This window comes from Heptranchias perlo, chromosome X (assembly GCF_035084215.1).
Source record: "Heptranchias perlo isolate sHepPer1 chromosome X, sHepPer1.hap1, whole genome shotgun sequence".
In the NCBI taxonomy this organism is placed as follows: domain Eukaryota; kingdom Metazoa; phylum Chordata; class Chondrichthyes; order Hexanchiformes; family Hexanchidae; genus Heptranchias; species Heptranchias perlo.
In genome coordinates, this window is record NC_090370.1 from 3,793,536 (window position 1) to 3,816,458 (window position 22,923).

Sequence of the window (22,923 nt, forward strand, 5' to 3'; positions counted from 1 at the left end):
TGGGCTTAGAAGGTGGGAAAGATCAGCCGGGGTTCCTGCTCCTGATCGCCATCCAGTGACTCCTGCTGGAAAACACTTGGGTGTGGATGTTGGGTGGGGACAGGATCAGGCTTAGCTTTGATACCTTCCATAGAGGGACAGCCTGTAGACACTCACTGTCTAGGCCCAGTTGGGTGAGGTACCAGGGGGGCGGCCAGTGCCTGTGAAACTGTACCCCAACGAGGGGTCAGCACCTGTAGGGGAGGAGGGGAGAAAAGGTTTGTAATTTATTTGGTGGATGATTCATTTCCAGGCATTTCAATGCTTCATAGCTGTTGACAAAATGGCTGACAATCCCATAAATGCATCCTTTCATTGTAAGGAAATAAAAGACTTGCATTTATATAGCGCCTTTCACGACCGTAAGACGTCCCAAAGCGTTTTACAGCCAATGAAGTACTTTTGAAGTGTAGTCACTGTTGTAATGTAAATGTGATTAAGCAGTAGCTTGTAGCTCATGTTGGTGAAAGTGATTTCTCTTGTGCCGAGATTTCTACTTTCTACCCCTGTTCACTGTTGGAGCTCATCCTCACGTTGTAGACATGCAGAATTTCAGCAAACCTCCTGCTAATAACAAATTAACAGGAATACAGCACTTTCACAGTCCAGCAATAACTGGATGAGGTTACTGCATCAATTTGGATGCGTGGTCTGTAATATTTGCAGAAATAGAAAAGACTTGTATTTATACAGTGCCTTTCATGACCTCCGGACGTCCCAAAGCGCTTTACAGCCAATGGAGTGCTTTTAAAGTGGAGTCACTGTTGCAATGTAGGAAAACATGGCAACCAATGCATGCACAAACAGCAATGAGATAAGTGACCAGATAAATATTGGCCAGGGAGAACTCCCCTGCTCTAGTGCCATGGGATCTTTTACATCACCCAAAAGACGGCACCTTAGACAGTGCAGCGTTCCCTCAGTACTGCACTGGGAATGTCAGCTTATATTATGTGATCCAGTCTTTGAAATGGGGCCTGAACCCACGACCTTTTGACTGAGCCATGGCTGACAAATAATCAAAAGAAGATGCAGAGTCAACGAAACTCATTAAGGGTTGCAATATGGTGCTCTGACTGTAGTGCCACAGAGTGTCAGGCATGAGTTTGATTACCCTGACCTCAGATGTACCCCTGTGGGGAAGAGCCAAGTCGAGGCCGCATGCTTCCCCATAGGAGGGAGTTGGTCCCATGCAACTCACATCCTGGCATGAAGCTACGACAGGGACAATCATTTAACCTGTTAATAAAAACTGTGGGACCATGTGTGCGAGAGAGCAGCCCAGGGTGATTCTCTCTCCACTCATCTCTTTTCCCTATTGGAAAGTGCCTGGCCTGGGCTCAGCAGCTCCCCCTGGTGGCATGGCTGAAATCAGGAAATCAATGCTTGTGGGTAATTGCTGGTTTAAACCTGTGTCCTAGTACTTATAAGATCATAACCGTTCCAAAAATATTTGTGTGTGCGTGAGTGTGTGTGGAGGAGAGAGATCTCTCCGATTTACATTTTTATTGGTGTGACTTTGGTTGCTGTGAACTGATTACAATTGATGGTATTTGGTAATTGTTAAATGCTTAGAAACCTGTCTTGAAGACCACCTCTGGGGAAAGACCATTGAGCAAGTGTCTGTCCTAACAGTAAGCGAATCACTCAGACTTGACCGAGTTAGAAAAGTGTCCATCAGGACCACCGCAAGACTGACTAGGAGAGAGCTTCACTGTATCTGGAAAGCTCCATTGAAAAGTCAAGGGCTGTTTGCTTTCTTCCTTGTGATTGCTATTTGTGAGTTTCTCTTCTCTTCTGCTGCAGGCAGTGGGGCCACTGCCTTGGTACAAGCAGCTCTCTGCAAACCCAAGAAGGAGCGGGTGGCAATAAAGAGAATAAATCTGGAGAAATGCAACACGAGCATGGATGAGCTGCTGGTGAGTTGAGGCTTCGGTGTACCAGTCCCGTCTGGGGGTTTGTTTTGGCAAAGTTTTGTGGATCATCAAGGTTAGTGCTGTAGCACATTGTGCCAGTGAATGGCTTCGCGTTTGAGATTCAGCGAGTGCCTGATCTGGGGAAACACCCAAGAGAAGGTGGGGAAAATCAGGAGGGTCTAGATTGCACATGCACTCCCCCTACTGGCTGGTTATAGAGTGACATTGGCAGGGTCTGGAAGTAGGTCACTGGCCTCTCCTCAGAGCTGGCGCAGGGCTTCAGTGCCAGGCAAATGCCAGTCACAGGGTCAAAGGGTAGAGTCTGTCCACCAGAAGCCCGCAGGCCCCTGAGCTGCAGATTCAGACATTGTTTCCCAGATATACAGTGGGCCTGGTTAGCACCATAGAGTTATGGAAATTGTACCTTGATGCATATGAAATAGAACATTACATAAATGGGAGCAGAGTTATGGACTAAATTTACCATTAAAGTGGACAGTATAAATGGGTCCAACAGGCAACTAGATACATTTCTGGGCAGAAAAGGGATTGAGAGCTATGATGAGAAGATGGGTAGCTAGGGTTGACATATCAAAAAGTCTTGATGGGCTTAATGGCCTTTTCCTATCCCTAAAGCATTTTATGTTTTATAGAATAGAAAAAGGGATGATATGATACACAGCCAACCAATACACACTAGGGCTCAATTTCTAATTGTGTGCTCCTGGTGGGGAGTCTCACCCGCTGGGAGCGCACAGCAGAAATTCAGGTGCACTTTGTGCACGATTTTCCAATCATTTAAATTAATTGACAGAAAATTGTCTTCAGCAAACTGGCCATACGTCCGCTATCCACTGGCAGGAGACCAGGCTCCCCTCCCACCTGGGATGGTGAAGTCGGGAAATTACCCCGAGTGAGTACTCACAATAAGTACATCATGAGAGCTCATTAAGCAACACAGAACAAATACACCTCAACATCAAGCCAATTCATTAAGCTGCTTCCCTGGGCTGGTTCTCATCTGGAGCTGGGCATGTATTTTTTTTACTGGAGCACACTGGCACAGCAAAAGACCCTCCTGTCTTGAAGGTGGTGCAGGCTGGCACAGGTCAACAGCCACTGGCCGCCCTCCAGCACCTTGACCAAATGGCCGTTCTTTGAAGTGTGAATCTAGACTGGGAGCGTTGGCCGTTCATTCAACTGTGGAGAGCATCACAGCCAGGTTCAACCCTGTCTGTACCCAAAGACCACACATGCACATTTTCCAGCACAAGTCACCAGATAACCACCATTAAGAACCCTGTCAGGTGTTCCCTCCATCCCTAACCAAGGGTACAGAAGGCCATGGTTGTGAGAAATAAATGTTTATCTCTTAAAAGTTTATGTTTGGGCAGTGGCAGATTGTCATGGATTTAAGAAGCAAACTTTGAAACTCTTGTTAGTACTGCTGTAAAATGCTGACCTCTGAATTTCTCTCTGAAACAGAAAGAGATTCAAGCCATGAGTCAGTGCAGTCACCCCAATGTTGTGACCTATTTCACCTCATTTGTTGTGAAGGATGAACTCTGGTTGGTCATGAAGCTGCTGAGTGGAGGTAAGATGACGTCACCCAGAATATAAGTACAACAGTCACCTTCCTTTAATAATACTGTAATATTGCTGTGCCTGTATGTTCAAGCTGAGGGATGAGGGATAAATCCAGTTGGGCAGTTGTGCAAAACGGGTGATAGCGAATTGGCCGCCCGGTTTACACTCCGCCCGATTTCCTTTTCCATCCAAGTCAATGTGTCGTTTTGCGCTCCCGCCCAAGGTGAATTTAATGTTTGTGAACGGAACATTTTTGTGTTTTACCATTTCCTGGGGGCCTGAAAATGGCCACTGCTGTTCTAACTGAACAAATCATTTTTGTTAATTGTTTTCATTGAGAGGCCTGTACTCCCTGCAACAAATGATGTGCATCTGAGACCCTGTAACTAGTGAACCTGTAGGAGAGGCCAAAAACCACTCATTTATTAGCTACATTGCGCAGAGAGGGAGTTCAGTCAAGTGTTAGGTAAGAAACATAAAATTTAAGCTCACATTTCAGAGAATTCAAAAGGTATTAATCCAAAGTGAAACATTAATGAGATTGATCAAATTGCCCCAATGGCTCAGTGGGTAAATGTACCACCCAGTGTGGTACTGAGACTTACAGGACAGGAAGATGCCAGGTTTGGTCGCTGTCCTATGCTGAGCTCAGCTGTTGGGAGTGGTGGGTGGATTACACTTGATCTCAGCCAGTGGCTCCTGCTCCTGATCACTATCCAGTGGCTCCTGCTCCTGATCACTATCCAGTGGCTCCTGCTCCTGATCACTATCCAGTGGCTCCTGCTCCTGATCACTATCCAGTGGCTCCTGCTCCTGATCACTATCCAGTGGCTCCTGCTCCTGATCACTATCCAGTGGCTCCTGCTCCTGATCACTACCCAGTGGCTCCTGCTCCTGATCACTACCCAGTGGCTCCTGCTCCTGATCACTACCCAGTGGCTCCTGCTCCTGATCACTACCCAGTGGCTCCTGCTCCTGATCACTACCCAGTGGCTCCTGCTCCTGATCACTATCCAGTGGCTCCTGCTCCTGATCCCTATCCAGTGGCTCCTGCTCCTGATCCCTATCCAGTGGCTCCTGCTCCTGATCCCTATCCAGTGGCTCCTGCTCCTGATCCCTATCCAGTGGCTCCTGCTCCTGATCCCTATCCAGTGGCTCCTGCTCCTGATCACTATCCAGTGGATCCTGCTGGAAGGTGTACATGTGTGTGGGTGAGGACGAGATTGGGCTCCGGCTGTGATGCCCTCATAGCAGAATAGCCCATTGACACTCCTCTGGGCTCACACATAAAGGATGGTCATTTGGGCCAGGTTCTAGGTGAACCATAACCTCCAGCAAGTCAGTGTCTTCAGAAGAGAATTGGGCAAAAACAGTCTTGTCAATGGCTGAAAATGGCTTCCTGCATCACAAAAGTGAGCCTTTTTGATGTCATTTGATCAGAGAGATTTCCATCTGGATATGTGGTGACCTGGCCATTCTTGCTCCTGTTTCAGGCTCTATGTTGGATATAATCAGGAGGACTGTCAGCAACAATGAACACAAGACTGGCGTGCTGGATGAGCCAGTAATAGCAACAGTTTTAAAAGAAGTGTTGGAGGGCTTGGATTATCTGCACAGGAATGGACAGATACACAGGTGAACTTTCGAATCTTCATCTCTAACCCATATTGAGTCGGGGTCAGGCAGCAGTGCCAATCCTGAGGGGTTTAACTAAGTAACTTTAAACAAACAAGAAATGTTACATCCAGCCCTTTAATGGGGTGCTGCAGATAATCCTCTTTTCAAAGTATCATCTAGTTGCTCATACAGAGGACACCAACCCTAAGCACTGGTCAGTATCTTACATTGAGAAAGAAAGACTTGCATTTATATAACACCTCTCACCACCTCAGGACGTCCCAAAGCACTTTAGAGCCAATGAAGTACTTCTTTTGAAGTGTAGTCACTGTTAAAATGTAAAAAACAACAGACAATTTGATAATGACCAAATAATCTGTTTTTAGTGATGTTGGTCGTGGAATAAATATTGGCCCCAGGACTCCCCTGCTCTTCTTTGAAATAGTGCCATGGGATCTTTTACATCCACCTCAGAAGGCAGGTCTGTTTAACGTCTTATCTGAAAGACGGCACCTCCAACAGTGCAGCGCTCCCTCAGTACTGCACGGAGTGTCAGCCTGAATTATGGGCTCAAGTCTCTGGAGTGAGGCTTGAACCTACAACAGCCTGACTTAGAGGCAAGAGTGTTCCCACTGAGCCAAGCTGACACAGGTATCTGAAGGATCAGCTCTTTGGCTGTGCCCGGCTCAGGTTGTCTCAGGATAGAGCATGGTAAAATTTGGCAAGGGTTCTGCTAATTGGTTAGTATGGCCTCCCATACTAGGAGGTCCATCAGCAGCATCAGGCAATGGAGAGATGACCTGAAACAGCGTGGAAGAAAGAGGAGGGACACAAGATGAGATCAGCGATCTTTTAATGTTTGTATTGTTTGAATGTGTTTTCCAATTTCAGGGATGTTAAAGCCGGTAATATTCTACTTGGAGATGATGGGTCTATACAAATTGCAGGTAGGTTTATATAACTGGTACTAATCTCCTCATTGTGCAGTAATTCAAAATAATTCTTTTAATGTACTTCTCCTGTGAGTTATATTAAATCAGCCGGTAGAGGATTATCAGAACAGACAACAAAATGGATTATGTTTAAAACATGACTTTTAGCAGCAAAGCATCTCCAGTTCCAACCTGTATACAGAGTGAGTAACAGTGACGCAGAACCGAAAGGTCACAGTGGATTCACACACTGCCCTCAGCGCTGTTGCTATTGATAACATGCTGACTGTACCCTTTAAATAGAAAATACCTCACAAATCACAGAATCCCTTTAATCTAATCTCAGTAATAAACTGAAAGGTTAAAGCATTCAGTGCATCTTTTTCAGAAACAATGGGGGTGATTTTGATTTTGTGCGATAGTGTAAAACGGGCATTAGCCTGGAGCACTACAATTGGCCTGAGTGTTCATGGATTGGGGAGGGGGACAATCAGCCAGAGTTCTCACTCCTGATCAATATTCAGTAACCACTGGAAAATAAACTCAAGTGGTACTAGGAGGAGGACAGGAGCGGGCACATATAAGGAATGGCCATTTGGGCAAAGCACCATTGGGTGTCCAGTCCCCATGGAACCATATTCCAGCAAGAGTCAGCACCTTCAGGGAAGGGAGAGGTGTCAAAAACAAAAGGCTCCAAGAAGATGGAGCTCAGTGAAACAACAACAACTTGCATTTATATAGCGCCTTTAACATAGGAAAACGTCCCACAGCCCTTCACAGGAGTGTTATCAGACAAAATTTGACACCGAGTCAAAAAAGGAGATATTAGAACAGGTGACCAAAAGCTTGGTCAAAGAGTTAGGTTTTAAGGAGCATCTCAAAGGAGGGGAGAGAGGTGGAGAGGTTCAGGGAGGGAATTCCAGAGCTTAGGGCCTGGGCAGCTGAAGGCACGGCCGCCAATGGTAGGTTTAAGGAAGTGGGGCGATGGACAAGAGGCCAGAATTGGAGGAACGCAGAGATCTCGGAGGGTTGCAGGTCTGGAGGAGGTTAGAGAGATAGGGAGGGGCGAGGCCATGGAGGGATTTGAAAACAAGGATGAGAATTTTAAAATTGAGGCGTTCCCGGACTGGGAGCCAATGTAGGTCAGTGAGCACAGGGGGTGATGGGTGAACGGGACTTGGTGAGAGGTAGGATACGGGCAGCAGAGTTTTGGATGAGGTTACTTAAGTTTATGGAGCATCTCCCTGTCCCCTGGGATAATCAAATAAAACTCCAGAGCGTTACTCCAATAAATGCAGACCTTGACATCAACCCTTTCAGCACAGGCAGACAGACCAAATTTGGAATGTGGAGGTGAGATTGGGAGGCTCCCAATCTATATGCAGTCTCCAGTTGGGTCTCTTTGTGCCATGCACCATCTGAGGTTATGATGGCAGCTGAGTGACCTCTGCCAGGCCACCACAGATGTCCTACACTGGTGTTCCAGTGCCCTGTGGCAACAGTTACTGATGTAAAGAATTTCTTATATGGCAGTGTAACACTTGGCTTCTTCCTTTATTAGATTTTGGCGTCACTGCCTTTCTAGCTGCTGGCGGAGATATGACAAGAAATAAAGTGCGAAAAACCTTTGTTGGAACTCCGTGCTGGATGGCCCCAGAAGTGATGGAACAGGTAACCCTAGGTTGATAGTCAAACTTTTGTTAAAACAGAGGCCTGGTTTTACATTGTTGGCACTTAAGCCCTGATTTTAACCTAACCCGCCCGTATCTATTGGGGTTTACAGATACCCTAACCCTGACGTCATTGGAGAGTAAAATCAAGCGGGGTGTAAAATGGGCATCCGACCCGAATCTACTTTGTACCCGCCGGGAGGGTTAGGTTCAAATCGGGCTCAAGTTTCCTGGGACTGGTGGGTATCAGAGAGTTGGGACACTGTCCTATCACCTCCAATATTGATGGAATCAAAGTCTTGTCTCTGACATCTGTAACAATCCTAAACATGTGAAATAAGTTGGGGTAGTTGGCAACCTCACTCAAAGAGGCCACAAAAGCATCACTCCAAGAAATGGACATAATGCACTAGTACAGTAGGTTCCACTCTTCTGCATTTAGGGTAAGGTATGTTATTGGGGTAGAGTAAAGCGAGCTTTATTCAGCATCTGGGGATGACACTATATCTGACCGTAAAACGCACAATGCTGATAGTAGATGCCCAAAATGGAAAACATGTCATTCCCTTTCATTGACAGTGCTTGCCTTGGTAAGTACAGAGAAATAACCAGATTGTACTATAGAAAGAGAGAACGTGCATTTATATAACGCCTTTCATCACCTCAGGATGTCCCAAAGCACTTTACAGCCAATGAAGTACTTTTTTTTTGAAGTGTAGTTACTGTTGTAATGTTGGAAAACGCAGCAGCCAATTTGCGCACAGCAAGATCCCACAAACAGCAATGTGATAATGACCAGATAATCTGTTTTAGTGATGTTGGTTGAGGGATAAATATTAGCCAGGACACCAGGAGCGCTCCCCTGCTCTTCATCAAATAGTGCCATGTCATCTTTTACGTCCACCTGAGAGGGCAGACAGGGCCTCGGTTTAATGTCTCATCAAAAAGACGGCACCTCTGACAGTGCAGCACTCTGTCAGCAATGGGAGTCAGTCTGGATTATGTGCTGAAGTCTCTGGAGTGGGACTTGAACCCATAGCCTTCTAACTGGGCACAGTAGCATTGGGGTTATGTTACTAGACTAGTAAATCCAGAGATCGGGACTAATAATCCAGAGAACATGAGTTCAAATCCCACCATGGCAGTTTGAGAATTCAGTCTAAAAATAATCTGAAAATAAAAAAAACATGGCATCAATAAAAGTGACCATAAAGCTGCCGAATTATCATAAAAACCCAAATGGCTCACTAATGCCCTTTAGGGGAGAAAGCCTGTCGTGTCACTGCAATCCCACACCAACATGGTTGACTCTTAATTGCCCTCTAGGGATGAGCAATAAATTCTGGTCTTGCCAGTGATGCCCACATCCTGAGAATAAACAAAACTCAGAGGCAAGACTGCACCTTGGTAATACTATATAGTGAATAGAATGTGCATACAAGATACTTCTGTTCAAAACTACTCTCGTATATAGTGCTTACTCTCTCATACATGCGCACAGCCATTACCATCCGAGCTGTTCCTTTAGCCAATCATATAACTGATATTCCTGCTGCTCCTAGCCCATTGCTGTGATTCCTGCAAGACTGGTATTCACATGTGTCACAAAACATGCGCTGGATCTATTACAGCACATGGGATGGATGTGTCCAAAGCATGGGAAGGATTGTTACAAAACAGAAAATGGATCCATCCTAAAGCATGGAATGGATGTGTAGAATTTCTCCCACAGTTGGCTGCACTACAAAAACTTGTATGATTGGAAGCTGGATGTGTGTAAAAGGCAAAAGTTATGTTATATTTTATTCTTGGACAAAGATGTTTACCTCCAAAGAACAAATGACAGGATGGAAATAGTGCAGAAATCAGCTGCTTCTTCTCAGTGAAGTATTGGAGGGGACACAAGTTGTATTTCTGTATAATTTCAATGTGAAACAAGACCCTTTTTTGGCAAACTTTGCTCTTAAAATCAGTTATCTGTTAGAGAAAAGATTGTTCTCAAATGGGTTTTATTTTATCGCTCCTGATGTAAGGGTCATCGACCTGATATGTTAACTCTGTTTCTCTCTCCACAGATGCTGCCTGACCTGCTGAGTGTTTCCAGCATTTTCTGTTTTTGTTTCAGATTTCCAGCATCTGCAGTATTTTGCTTTCTTTGATCTCTGCAGATTTTGCTGCAGCAGAACAGAAGCAACTTGTTGCCAGTAGATGTCACTACAGCAGTGTAAACAATTTTACAACACCAAGTTACAGTCCAACAAATTTATTTTAAATTCCACAAGCTTTCGGAGGCTTCCTCCTTCCTCAGGTGAATGGTGTGGAAATGAAATTTTCGAATCCTTCGCATGTGAAAATCACAGAACAATGCCTGGTGATTACTGCCCGTTGCCAAGGCAATCACAGTGAGCAGACAGGGAGGTTCACCTAAAAGGCCACCGAATATACAAACCCCCCCAAAAAAAGAGAGAGAGAGAGAGAGAGAGAAGGAAGACAGTCAATGACCCGTTATATTAAAAACAGATAACATTTGTTCGCTGGTGGGGTTACGTGTAGTGTGACATGAACCCAAGATCCCGGTTGAGGCCGTCCTCATGGGTGCGGAACTTGGCTATCAATTTCTGCTCAACGATTTTGCGTTGTCGTGTGTCTCGAAGGCCGCCTTGGAGAACGCTTTCCCGAAGATCGGTGGCTGAATGTCCCTGACTGCTGAAGTGTTCCCCGACTGGGAGGGAACCCTCCTGTTTGGCGATTGTTGCGCGGTGTCCGTTCATCCGTTGTCGCAGCGTCTGCATGGTCTCGCCAATGTACCATGCTCTGGGGCATCCTTTCCTGCAACGTATGAGGTAGACAACGTTGGCCGAGTCACAGGAGTATGAACCATGTACCTGGTGGGTGGTGTCCTCTCGTGTGATGGTGGTATCTGTGTCGATGATCTGGCATGTCTTGCAGAGGTTACCGTGGCAGGGTTATGTGGTGTCGTGGACGCTGTTCTCCTGAAAGCTGGGTAATTTGCTGCGAACGATGGTCTGTTTGAGGTTGGGTGGCTGTTTAAAGGCGAGTAGTGGAGGTGTGGGGATGGCCATAGCGAGGTGTTTGTCCTCATTGATGACATGTTGAAGGCTGCGGAGAACATGGCGTAGTTTCTCCGCTCCGGGGAAGTACTGGACGACGAAGGGTACTCTGTTGACCCCTATGGACAGGCCCTGCGAATACACAGGGTCTGCTCAGACGAGGAGGAACGCGATGGACACCTACAGACGCTGAAAGACACCCTAGTAAGAACGGGATATGATGCTCGACTCATCGATCGACAGTTCCGACGGGCCACAGCGAAAAATCGCGTAGACCTCCTCAGAAGACTAACACGGGACGCAACCACCAGAGTACCCTTTGTCGTCCAGTACTTCCCCGGAGCGGAGAAACTACGCCATGTTCTCCGCAGCCTTCAACATGTCATCAATGATGACGAACACCTCGCTATGGCCATCCCCACACCTCCACTACTCGCCTTTAAACAGCCACCCAAGCTCAAACAAACCATCGTTCGCAGCAAATTACCCAGCTTTCAGGAGAACAGCGTCCACGACACCACACAACCCTGCCACGGTAACCTCTGCAAGACATGCCAGATCATCGACACAGATACCACCATCACACGAGAGGACACCACCCACCAGGTGCATGGTTCATACTCCTGTGACTCGGCCAATGTTGTCTACCTCATACGTTGCAGGAAAGGATGCCCCGGAGCATGGTACATTGGCGAGACCAAGCAGACACTGCGACAACAGATGAACGGACACCGCGCAACAATCACCAGACAGGAGGGTTCCCTCCCAGTCGGGGAACACTTCAGCAGTCAAGGACATTCAGCCACCGACCTTCGGGTAAGCGTACTCCAAGGCGGCCTTCGAGACACACGACAACGCAAAATCGTCGAGCAGAAATTGATAGCCAAGTTCCGCACCCATGAGGACGGCCTCAACCGGGATCTTGGGTTCATGTCACACTACACGTAACCCCACCAGCGAACAAATGTTATCTGTTTTTAATATAACGGGTCATTGACTGTCTTCCTTCTCTCTCTCTCTCTTTTTTTGGGGGTTTGTATATTTGGTGGCCTTTTCGGTGACACCTTTCTGTCTGCTCACTGTGATTGCCTTGGCAACGGGCAGTAATCACCAGGCATTGTTCTGTGATTTTCAAATGCGAAGGATTTGAAGATTTCATTTCCACAACATTCACCTGAGGAAGGAGAAAGCCTCCGAAAGCTTGTGAAATTGAAAATAAATTTGTTGGACTATAACTTGTTTACAATTGTCAACCCCAGTCCATCACCGGCATCTCCACATCATGACTACAGCAGTGAGCACAGCACTTTTACATGAGTCTCATTCCAGTTGTGCTCATGGCAGGTGACTGACTCCTGGCTTTCTCTTTCATTGCAGGTACGAGGTTATGACTTCAAAGCAGACATCTGGAGTTTCGGTATAACAGCGATCGAACTGGCAACCGGAACTGCACCATATCACAAGTACCCACCGATGAAGGTGGGAGTAAACTTGTAACAGTTTGCAAAATGATGGATACCTGGGAGTAAGTTACATGGAGGGAATCAGAGATAACGGAGTGAGTTATATACAGAATCAGGGATATCTGGGAATGAGTTATATACAGAATCAGGGATATCTGGGAATGAGTTATATACAGAATCAGGGATATCTGGGAGTGAGTTATATACGGAATCAGGGATATCTGGGAGTGAATTATATACAGAATCAGGGATATCTGGGAATGAGTTATATACAGAATCAGGGATATCTGGGAATGAGTTACATACAGAATCAGGGATATCTGGGAATGAGTTATATACAGAATCAGGGATATCTGGGAGTGAGTTATATACGGAATCAGGGATATCTGGGAGTGAATTATATACAGAATCAGGGATATCTGGGAATGAGTTATATACAGAATCAGGGATATCTGGGAATGAGTTACATACAGAATCAGGGATATCTGGGAATGAGTTACATACAGAATCAGGGATATCTGGGAATGAGTTATATACAGAATCAGGGATATCTGGGAATGAGTTATATACAGAATCAGGGATATCTGGGAGTGAGTTACATACAGAATCAGGGATATCTGGGAGTGAGTTACATACAGAATCAGGGATATCTGGGAATGAGTTATATACAGAATCAGGGATATCTGGGAGTGAGTTACATACAGAATCAGGGATATCTGGGAATGAGTTATATACAGAATTAGGGATATCTGGGAATGAGTTATATACGGAATCAGGGATATCTGGGAGTGAGTTATATACGGAATCAGGGATATCTGGGAGTGAATTATATACAGAATCAGGGATATCTGGGAATGAGTTATATACAGAATCAGGGATATCTGGGAATGAGTTACATACAGAATCAGGGATATCTGGGAATGAGTTACATACAGAATCAGGGATATCTGGGAATGAGTTATATACAGAATCAGGGATATCTGGGAATGAGTTATATACAGAATCAGGGATATCTGGGAGTGAGTTACATACAGAATCAGGGATATCTGGGAATGAGTTATATACAGAATCAGGGATATCTGGGAGTGAGTTACATACAGAATCAGGGATATCTGGGAATGAGTTATATACAGAATCAGGGATATCTGGGAATGAGTTATATACAGAATCAGGGATATCTGGGAATGAGTTACATACAGAATCAGGGATATCTGGGAGTGAGTTACATACAGAATCAGGGATATCTGGGAATGAGTTATATACAGAATCGGATATCTGGGAATGAGTTACATACAGAATCAGGGATATCTGGGAATGAGTTACATACAGAATCAGGGATATCTGGGAGTGAGTTACAGAATCAGGGATATCTGGGAGTGAATTATATACAGAATCAGGGATATCTGGGAATGAGTTACATACAGAATCAGGGATATCTGGGAGTGAATTATATACAGAATCAGGGATATCTGGGAGTGAGTTACATACAGAATCAGGGATATCTGGGAGTGAATTATATACAGAATCAGGGACATCTGGGAATGAGTTACATACAGAATCAGGGATATCTGGGAGTGAATTATATACAGAATCAGGGATATCTGGGAGTGAATTATATACAGAATCAGGGATATCTGGGAGTGAGTTATATACGGAATCAGGATATCTGGGAGTGAGTTATGTACAGAATCAGGGATATCTGGGAATGAGTTATATACAGAATCAGGGATAACTGGGAGTGAGTTACATTTGGGTTTCGAGATACCCTGGAATGAATTAAATCTCGGGTCAGGGATATCTGGGAATTGTACGTCATGCCTGAGTTTCCAGTGCCCCTTTAATTGATTGTTCCCTGGCATTTGTTATTTGAACTAAAATGTGTCAGTAATCTGTTTAAGAATAAAAATAACAAGTTACGTGTTCAAGTAGATAGTTACCGTTTCTGAGTTTATGTTGATTCTAATTGATTAGAATTTATTTTATGTCCAATTTGATTCCACTTCATCCAAGTTGAGAGTTGATTTGCTGTGTGATTTGATCTGAACTGTGTCTATTTTATTCAGTCAAATTAGAGCTGATTTTTATTGGCTTTCACTGGATTGAGGAAAACAAGTTTCAGGAAATGAAAATCAAGTCAAATGATGATACAGACACCAGGCCTTCTGGATATTGAGAGTAAAATAATGTCTAGGTTACAATATGAGGATAGTCCCATTGGACATTACGACCCACATCTCCTTAAATTTGTTACTAGGTTCTGATGGTGACGCTACAGAACGATCCTCCTACTCTCGAGACAGGGGTGGAGGACAAGGAGATGGTGAAGAAGTACGGCAAGTCCTTCCGTAAACTGATAGCCCTGTGCCTGCAGAAAGACCCTGCAAAGAGGTGTGTGTGTTAAGGTCATTCAAAGTTAGTGACTGATAGGGCAGTAGTTCAGGTAGACGTACAGCACTGGACTCTGGTCATGTCTCAGTTCCAGCTCTGACTGATATGGGCTCTCACCTGGTCCTATTGGGTGAGTTTGATGCTCAGGCCAACAGATGGGTCATCCCATGTCAGCATTGTCTCCGAGGCGAGGGACAAATTCTAAGTCCAGGCAGAAGTACAGTTCCCGTTGATCGACCGTGAAGCGGTATCAGTACCGGTGGAATGATGGCTGATTGTGTTGGCATTGCCAAGAAGTGACTGAATGCCACAGTCTTACCATTCCCTTGGAATTAATCATGTGATGAGTTCCAGTTACAGCTGGGAGTTGAGAGGAGGCTCTGCTCCTGTGGAACGGTAAAATCTGCACGCGAGTTACTGTGGAAAGACATGGAGAGGTGGGAACTATGGGCACAAACCCGCAGCGACCATCTTGTGGCATAGCAGGCTGGCGCACCAAGTATGATGCCAATTAAGTATGGCTTTTCAGAATACAAAATGGAAAAGCACCAGTCGCTAATTTTGCAGCTGGGGACCACTCCCACTGCTTGGACAGACCACATGAACAGAAATATCCTGCCAATGTTGCAGGGTGGATTATATTTAGTTGTAGTCAAAGTCTGTGGCAGAGTTGAAGCTGCTGGACGGTTATTAGGGCTCTTACCATATGGAAGTTGGCTGCCCAGTTCGTGTTTTGATGTAACTGGTTGCTCACATGCAGCAGATTGTGAGATTACAGAACGGTTTTGGCAGTGGCCTGGCAGCAGGCTGCGTGGTTACTCCCTCCGTCAGGAAATGCCGTGGCAAACAAGAGCCTAAAAGAGGTGGTAAAGAAAAAAAACAATTGTCGTAGCGCCAGCCACCTTCGGTAGAGTCTGTGAAAAGTTTTTATTTTCTTCAGAATTGTGATCCTGATCTCTGAAAATGGAACGTTTTGGCCCCAGTACTCCGAGCAGACTGGGGCAGCTCACACATGGCAGGTGATACCACATGCTGCTCGGACTGGGCCGAGCTGTTTTCAAGTTTCTGTACGGCTGCACGAATCCCAACTCACTCAGTAAACTCTATTTTTCAGGCCCACTGCAGCAGAGCTTCTGAAGCACAAATTCTTCCAGAAGTCAAAGGTAAGAGAGAGAAGGGGAAAAAAGAAGCCAGAAGTGCTATGGGACTCAGCGAGAGTCTATTTTACACAGTGAAGTCTGTGTTAGCAACTTCACTCATGGTCTCTTCAGGATGCAGTAAATGTGTTCAAGTTCAGATCCCAACCCAAGCGGGCATTAAAACTCAGCTAACCCTTCGTAGCTGATTTTCCAGGAAAAATACAGCAGCAATAGGGAATCTGAAGAGGAAAAATGGCAGAGGGAGGAGGAATATTCATTGTTCTTTACCCAGGCCCAGGCCTCTGCCAGTTCTGCTTTGAGACTGGAGGTGCATAAGAGGCACCTGGATGAGATCAGCTAACAGCACAGACAGAGAGTCAAACCTGGGATCTCATCTGAACAACTCAGTGCCTAACCATGTGCCACCTTTACCCATCAGGCCATCACGAGAGCGCCCTCTGTTTTTTTTTTAAAACAAGCATACGGACAAAGATACTTTCAAAATTGCCCAATCCAAATGTCTATGCCTGGCAAATAATCTGTCTTCCTAAATCTCTATCCTCTTCCTGCTCCCATTGGTTTCTGCTCAGATTTCTTCACAGCTTCACTTGCCCAAACACACTAGGGGTAATTTTAACTTTTGGCGTTAATGTAAAATGGGACGATACCTGACAGGCTGCCTGTTATGCACCTCTCTCGACCCTCCTTTCAAGGAGAGGTATATAACGGACAGCCAATCCAATATCGTTCCGTTTTACACTAACGCCAAAAGTTAAAATGACCCCCACTAAGTTTTGTGACAATAATTGAGCGTACGCTGTTGATTTTGAGATTAGAATGGAAAGAGAGGAACACACCAAGCAGTGCTGATTTTCATGGCAAGTTCCTGATCTTGGCTGAACTGTCAGGATGACTCTTGCCAATTCCCCTTTCTCCCTGTGGGGAACTGCTCAGCATCCACCTGGTACATCCTCGTAGCTGAGATCAGGAACTCAGCGTGCGGAGAATTGAGAATGCTTCCCTCTCCATTTCTAGCTGGCCTTTCCCCCCGCCGCCCCCTGATGTTTATATCTTCCAGCACCGTTTCCCAATCGAGAGGTTGAGAAAGGCAGCCTATTCCAAGGTTCTGCTCGTGCCACTATGTAACCGTGGAGACATAGAAGAGCAACTGATCAATAAGTTAGAACAGGAGACTGTACGATGGGTCTTGATTTCAACATATTGAAGATTTAGGGAAGAGAAAGAGCGTGGAGGATACTGCACTTGGAGCTTAGAAGAAATGAGAGGGGAAAGTTGAGACCATACTAGCATTGATAAAATAGGGAAAGGCACAAAAGATTGTGACAGAGATAGAGATTGGCCGGTAAAGGTAAGAGAGGGATGGCCAATCAGACAACAGGCCGTTGTGGCCTGCCCAGGAGACTGTGAGAGGCTTTCGATGAGCCTCCCCTTTCTCGTTTTGTTCTGTTTTTTCCACTGGTAGCCACCTGGCTTAGCTGAAATAAAAATAGAGAATGGCGGGAATGCACAGCGGGTCAGTCAGCACGTGGAGAGAGAAAAGAGAAGTCGTTTGACTCCACCTTCCGTTCCAGAGCCTTCATCCATCCTGGCCCCACACTCTGAAACGTTCTCCCTAAAACCTTCTACCTTGTTGCATTTCTCACCACCTTCAGAATGTTTCTTAAAACCTTCCTCTTTGACCATGGGGGTGATTTTAGGGGGCAAACGCGGGTGCGTTGGGGGCAGGGGGTTCTGAAAATCGCGGAAATCGCGTTTGGGTTCAGAAGCCGGCTCCAACCCACCGACTTCCAAGTTTCCCAGGGACCCACCTGTGTGCGCGCGGGCAACTCGAAAACGGAAGTCCTGCCGGCAATTAAAGCCGGCGGGATGACAGTTAACGAGCCAAATGTACCTCATTGAGGCACTTTACCTGTGACACATGAAGTGATTCGAAAGATTTTTTAAACTTACCTGGGCGGCTTGTCCACCGCTTCTGATTCACACCTGGATCAGGGAGAAAGAAACTAAATAAATTAAATAAAAAAACATGCAACGAAGTGAAAACACTAAATGCACCTACCTTTGAAACCCACTCCGATCTCCCCCTCTTCACCCTCCCGATCTTCCCCACTCCGCCTCCCCCCGGTCTTCCAGTCCAGCGCTGGATGACGTCTCGCTCGCTCTCTTTTCCCCACCCACCCCTCGCGTTGCAGCTCCTGACGGCAGCCAGCCTGTCAATCAGACTAGCTGCCGGGCGTGAAACCCGGAGAGGACGTTAACCACTCGCAATCACCGTGCGATCGCGTCAGAAACGGTAAGTTTGGTTCATGCGGGTTTGCCACGCGCCCAATCGCCCCCTCACCCCGCTGCCAACCCACCTCCCCGCTAATATCGGGGCCCAGGTCTTTGGTCACAACCCTTAACCCTTCTCCCACTGCTCAATGTCTGGTTATTTTTGCTGCTTTGAAACATTTTATCACGTTTAAGGTTTCTGTACAAGTGCAAGTTGTTGTTGTTTCAGGTACCCTGAGTGGTGACCTCTGTTCACCAATAAGTTGTCAATGGCAAACAGGACTTTCAGTAAATTTGTGGCTTATTAAAATTGGAATGAACATCTACTTCAACAAAACCATACATGACATAAAATGAAACAGGTAGTCCACCAGCTTTTAACATTTGAAATGCTCTTGTCTGATATTTTGATAATTTCAACATCTGCATTTGCCTCCATCAGTGAGAGGAGACCTTCAGTCCCTATTCAAGGGCCAGATTGAAACATGAGTCTCCAGGATTCACTGAGAACATAAGAATATGAGAAACAGGAGCAGGAGTAGGCCACATGGCCCCTCGAGCCTGCTCCACCATTCAACAAGATCATGGCTGATCTTTAACCTCAACTCCACTTTCCCACCCTATCCCCATATCCTTTGATTCCCTTAGAGTCCAGAAATCTGTCTGTCTCAGCCTTGAATATACTCAACGACTGAGCATCCACAGCCCTCTGGGGTAGAGAATTCCAAAGATTCACAACCCTCTGAGTGAAGAAATTCCTCCTCATCTCAGTCCTAAATGGCCGACCCCTTATCCTGAGACTATGACCCCTAGTTCTCGACTCTCCAGCCAGGGGAAACAGCCCCTCAGAATCTTATATGTTTCAATGAGATCACCTCTCCTAAACTCCAGAGAGTATAGGCCCAGTGTTTTAGCCAATGGGACCAATGTTTCAGAGTAGGACTCTGGTTTCATGTGGAACTTGTTCTCTTATTTCAGAATAAAGAATATCTGATGGAGAAATTGTTGGGCCAATCATTAAGCGGAGGGCAAAAGGATACAAAGGTAAAGATTACTCCTTGGAATTATTTACAGACAAGGTTCAGGGCAAAAGAGTTTGAGTTGCACTGACACTGGTCAGTGTGCTTTTGCCTTCAGTTTTGATTAACTTGTTTCAATGCAACGAGGCAGTGGTAGTTGGATATGTTTATAACACATCACTGTGTGAATAAGTAAACCGAATGATAATGAGATGACGTAAACTTAGAAGGCAGATGCTTACAGAAGTTGTGGGGTCATAGAACCAGAACGAACTGCTGTTGGTTTGGAACGAAAGAATAAAGAACTGCTTGATTCTTTACAAAGAGTGAAGTGTTTTGTTACAATACAATACAGTCAGACCAAACTACAGCAGTTCACTGGAGAGATATTGGGGTCTTCATTGAGTAATAATTTGCACTTCAAGCTTCACACAGGAGGATCCCGCAGGAAAAGTCAGTGCAACAGAGACAAAGCACGCAAGCAGATAATCTTCTAGTCTTATTTAGATGCTGGGTCATATTTAGACCGAATGTCTCCCCTCCTTCTCTTCAAGTGAAAAGGGCAATGTTTTGAGATTTTAACTAATACTAAAATTCCCCAAAGATTGGGCCAAGGAACAAGCACGCTTGGCATCCATCGAACAAGAGGGATGCGGTGTGCCAATCACAGAGACGCACCGTGTGCTGCTCAGAGACGCAGAGGGACGCACTGATCCGTGGCTTTTCAACTCTACTTTATACACTGGCGCAAATAGAATTCTTCTATCTTCTTGCAGGCTGACAACACAGTCCAAGCTACTGGCACGGTGCCAAAGTCTGCGAGTGAGCCAGAGTCTAACAAAAAGGTCTGTATTTTCTAAAAGCGTTAGAGAACGTTACCCAGCAGAGACAATGCAAATTTTAACGGCAATTTCCCATGACTGAAAGCACAAGGCAATTAGGACACTGCTATTTCGCTCACTTGGTAGCACTCTTGCCTGCCGAGTGAAAAGGTTGTGGGTTCAGGACTTGAGCACATGACCTAAACTGATATTCCAATGCAGTACGGAGGGAGAGCTGCATTGTCAGATGAGACATTAAACCGAGACCCTGTCTGCCTGCTCAGGTGGACAAACAAAATCCCACGGGGCTATTCAAAGAAGAGCGGGTGAGTTCTCCTGGTCAACATTTATCCCTCGACCACCACCACCAAAACAGATTAACTGGTCGTTCATCTCACTGCTGTTTGTGGATCTTGCTGAGCGCAAATTTCTGGCTGCAATTGCCTACATAACAATAGTAACTGCACTTCAAAAGGAGCGTGTGTTTCTCAATGACGTGTAAAGGCACTGTAGAAATGCGAGTCTTTCATTACTGTTAGATACACATTGTTTGCCACAGTGTCATACTGAGAAATAGGCTGCATATCGTGACATCACTATTTCCGGCCAGAATGGAGTTGATCGGTTAATTCCCCCATCAATCATGCCTGGAGCCTGCACTGCTGTAAGTGACTGGGATTGATTTTACACTCAGAATTTGTATAATGTAACTATCCTCCACTCACTGCGTTTTGCTGGTGAAATAACCCTGCTTTTAATCTACCCATCCTCATTTCTTTTCTCAAAGGCGGTTCCTTTACAAGTGTTCAACTTTCATCACTCTCTGTAGCTTTAGTTCCAAGTAAACTAACTGATTAACCCAGTCACAGCGGGGGTGAAGATAGCAGGTCATTCACAAAACCTTAAAGTAGTTACCTACAGTGGGACAGCGGATATACTGACGAAGGATGGAAATCCTGGCAACAGGACATTGAGTTTGAATTCAATACACTCTGGCCCATGTTGCAGGCTCCAGCTCCCATATCACTCTGTATCACAGTTGTAAACAATTTTACAACACCAAGTTATAGTCCAACAAATTTATTTTAAATTCCACAAGCTTTCGGAGGCTTCCTCCTTCCTCAGGTGAATGGTGACTTTGCTCTTTACTATTGCTACTTTCCTTGGATAGTTTCCTGTGCATTTCCTGCTGGTCTGTCCAACAACTGAGGCCTAAGAGCATGTTTCCTGTTTGCTGCACTGCGTGAGAGAGAGAAAAAACACACAGGTTATTTAAAACCATGGAGCTAGTTCCCTGGTGGCTCATTTTGTAAACCCAGTGTATAACTGAGCCATACAGGGAGGGACAAGTCAACAAAAGGTTCATGCTCCTGGAGCAGTTGGACAGGATTGGGCCTGTGATGCCCTGGTCGATAAGCCTGGCGACACTCACTGTCTCGGCTCACACATGAAGAATGGTCACTTGGCCAAGGTACCGGAGGGCAACCATTGCCCATTGAATTGGATTCCGGAGAGAGTTGGTGCCTTCAGGAGCAGAGGGGAGAAAATTGGAAACAAAAAAAAAACCCATATCTTACCAGAAAATAAAAATGTTGCCAATTGACCTTTAACCTGCATTGTGATTGACCGAAGGTGAGACGTGCCCAGGGATCAAGTGGCCACTTGTACAAAACAGAGGACGGGGGCTGGGAATGGAGTGACGATGAATCAGGGGACGCGTACGATGAACAGAAACCTGCGGCCTTTCCGAAAACTGTGAGTGCATTTTGTTCTTTCTTATGCATTCTTGAACCTGACAATAAACAATCTCCCCTTTTAAATAAAACAAAACCAGACAATGGCTTTCCTGATGGCTGTGATTTTATCCAATCATAACTGAGCTACACAGACCAGGACTCCTGACCTTTGACCGTCCTGGACCAGAACGGTCAAAGGTCAGGAGCCCTGGTCTGTGCCGAGTTCACTGATCTCAGCCTCACGGTTGTAGGGAGGCTGTGGTTGGCTGGGGCTCCTGCATCGGCTCACTATCCATTGACCTCTGTTGGAAATACACCATGAGGTTAAGGACAGGAGTGGGCACGACGGTCACGCCTTCCGAGGTCAAATCGTTGACCGACACTCACTGTTTATGCTCACACGTGAAGAATGCCCACTAATGTGCAGTAGTGCAAGGGCCTGTACCGAACTCTAGAGAGAATCAATACTTTCAGGGAAGGAGGAGAGAAAATTGGAGGGGGAGAGGGGAGTTAATTGAGTTTTGGGTTCTGAATTGACAAAATAAATCTTATCCCATCTGGTCCGATCCCCAGACTTGTACTCACTTTCTGCTAGGTTTTTTTTTTAAAACTTGTCTAATGATTCGTCAATCTTTTTCCCCTTTTCTCCCAAAAGTGGTTGATTAAGTTTGGGTACAGCACTGTGATGTCAGGCACATCCTGGTACCTCACCATGTGGCCATTTTTGTGTGATCCTGGACAGTGACCACTGGCAGGCTATTAGCCTATGGAAGCAACACAACTGAGCCTGAACCGGACTTCAGTTGACGTTCACAGATGTACACTTATCAAGGGCGGGGGACGGGAAGGGAAATCAGACAGGGACCATTGAGGTCAATTGTGGCACCCCACTTAGAATCGTACAGCATAGAAAGGGGCCATTCGGCCCATCGTGCCTGTGCTGGCTCCCCGAAAGAGCTATCCAATTAGTTCCACTCCCTTGCTTTTCCCCACAGCCCTTTTCAAGTATTTATCCAATTCCCTTTTGAAAGTTATTATTGAATCTGCTTCCCCCACCCTTTCAGGCAGCGCATTCCAGATCATAACAACTCGCTGCGTAAAAAAAATGTCTTTTCATCTCACCTCTGCTTCATTTGCCAATTATCTTAAATCTGTGTCCTCTGGTTACCGACCTTCCTGTCAGTGGAAACTGTTTCTTATTATTTACTCTATCAAAACCCTTCATGATTTTCA

At 45.7% G+C, this 22,923-nt stretch overlaps 1 protein-coding gene across 1 annotated transcript in view; it reads left to right on the forward strand.

The window, feature by feature from the left end:
• LOC137306886 (STE20/SPS1-related proline-alanine-rich protein kinase-like) overlaps window positions 1–22,923 on the forward strand; it is a 48,713-nt gene that overhangs the window by 17,385 nt on the left and 8,405 nt on the right. Inside the window, exons 4-13 of the mRNA XM_067976275.1 lie at window positions 1,846–1,958; window positions 3,441–3,549; window positions 5,036–5,177; window positions 6,051–6,106; window positions 7,653–7,762; window positions 12,210–12,311; window positions 14,550–14,683; window positions 15,798–15,846; window positions 19,093–19,158; window positions 21,587–21,709. Of these exons, the coding sequence (XP_067832376.1) occupies window positions 1,846–1,958; window positions 3,441–3,549; window positions 5,036–5,177; window positions 6,051–6,106; window positions 7,653–7,762; window positions 12,210–12,311; window positions 14,550–14,683; window positions 15,798–15,846; window positions 19,093–19,158; window positions 21,587–21,709 (1,004 nt within the window). The remainder of the gene's footprint in view (window positions 1–1,845; window positions 1,959–3,440; window positions 3,550–5,035; window positions 5,178–6,050; window positions 6,107–7,652; window positions 7,763–12,209; window positions 12,312–14,549; window positions 14,684–15,797; window positions 15,847–19,092; window positions 19,159–21,586; window positions 21,710–22,923) is intronic.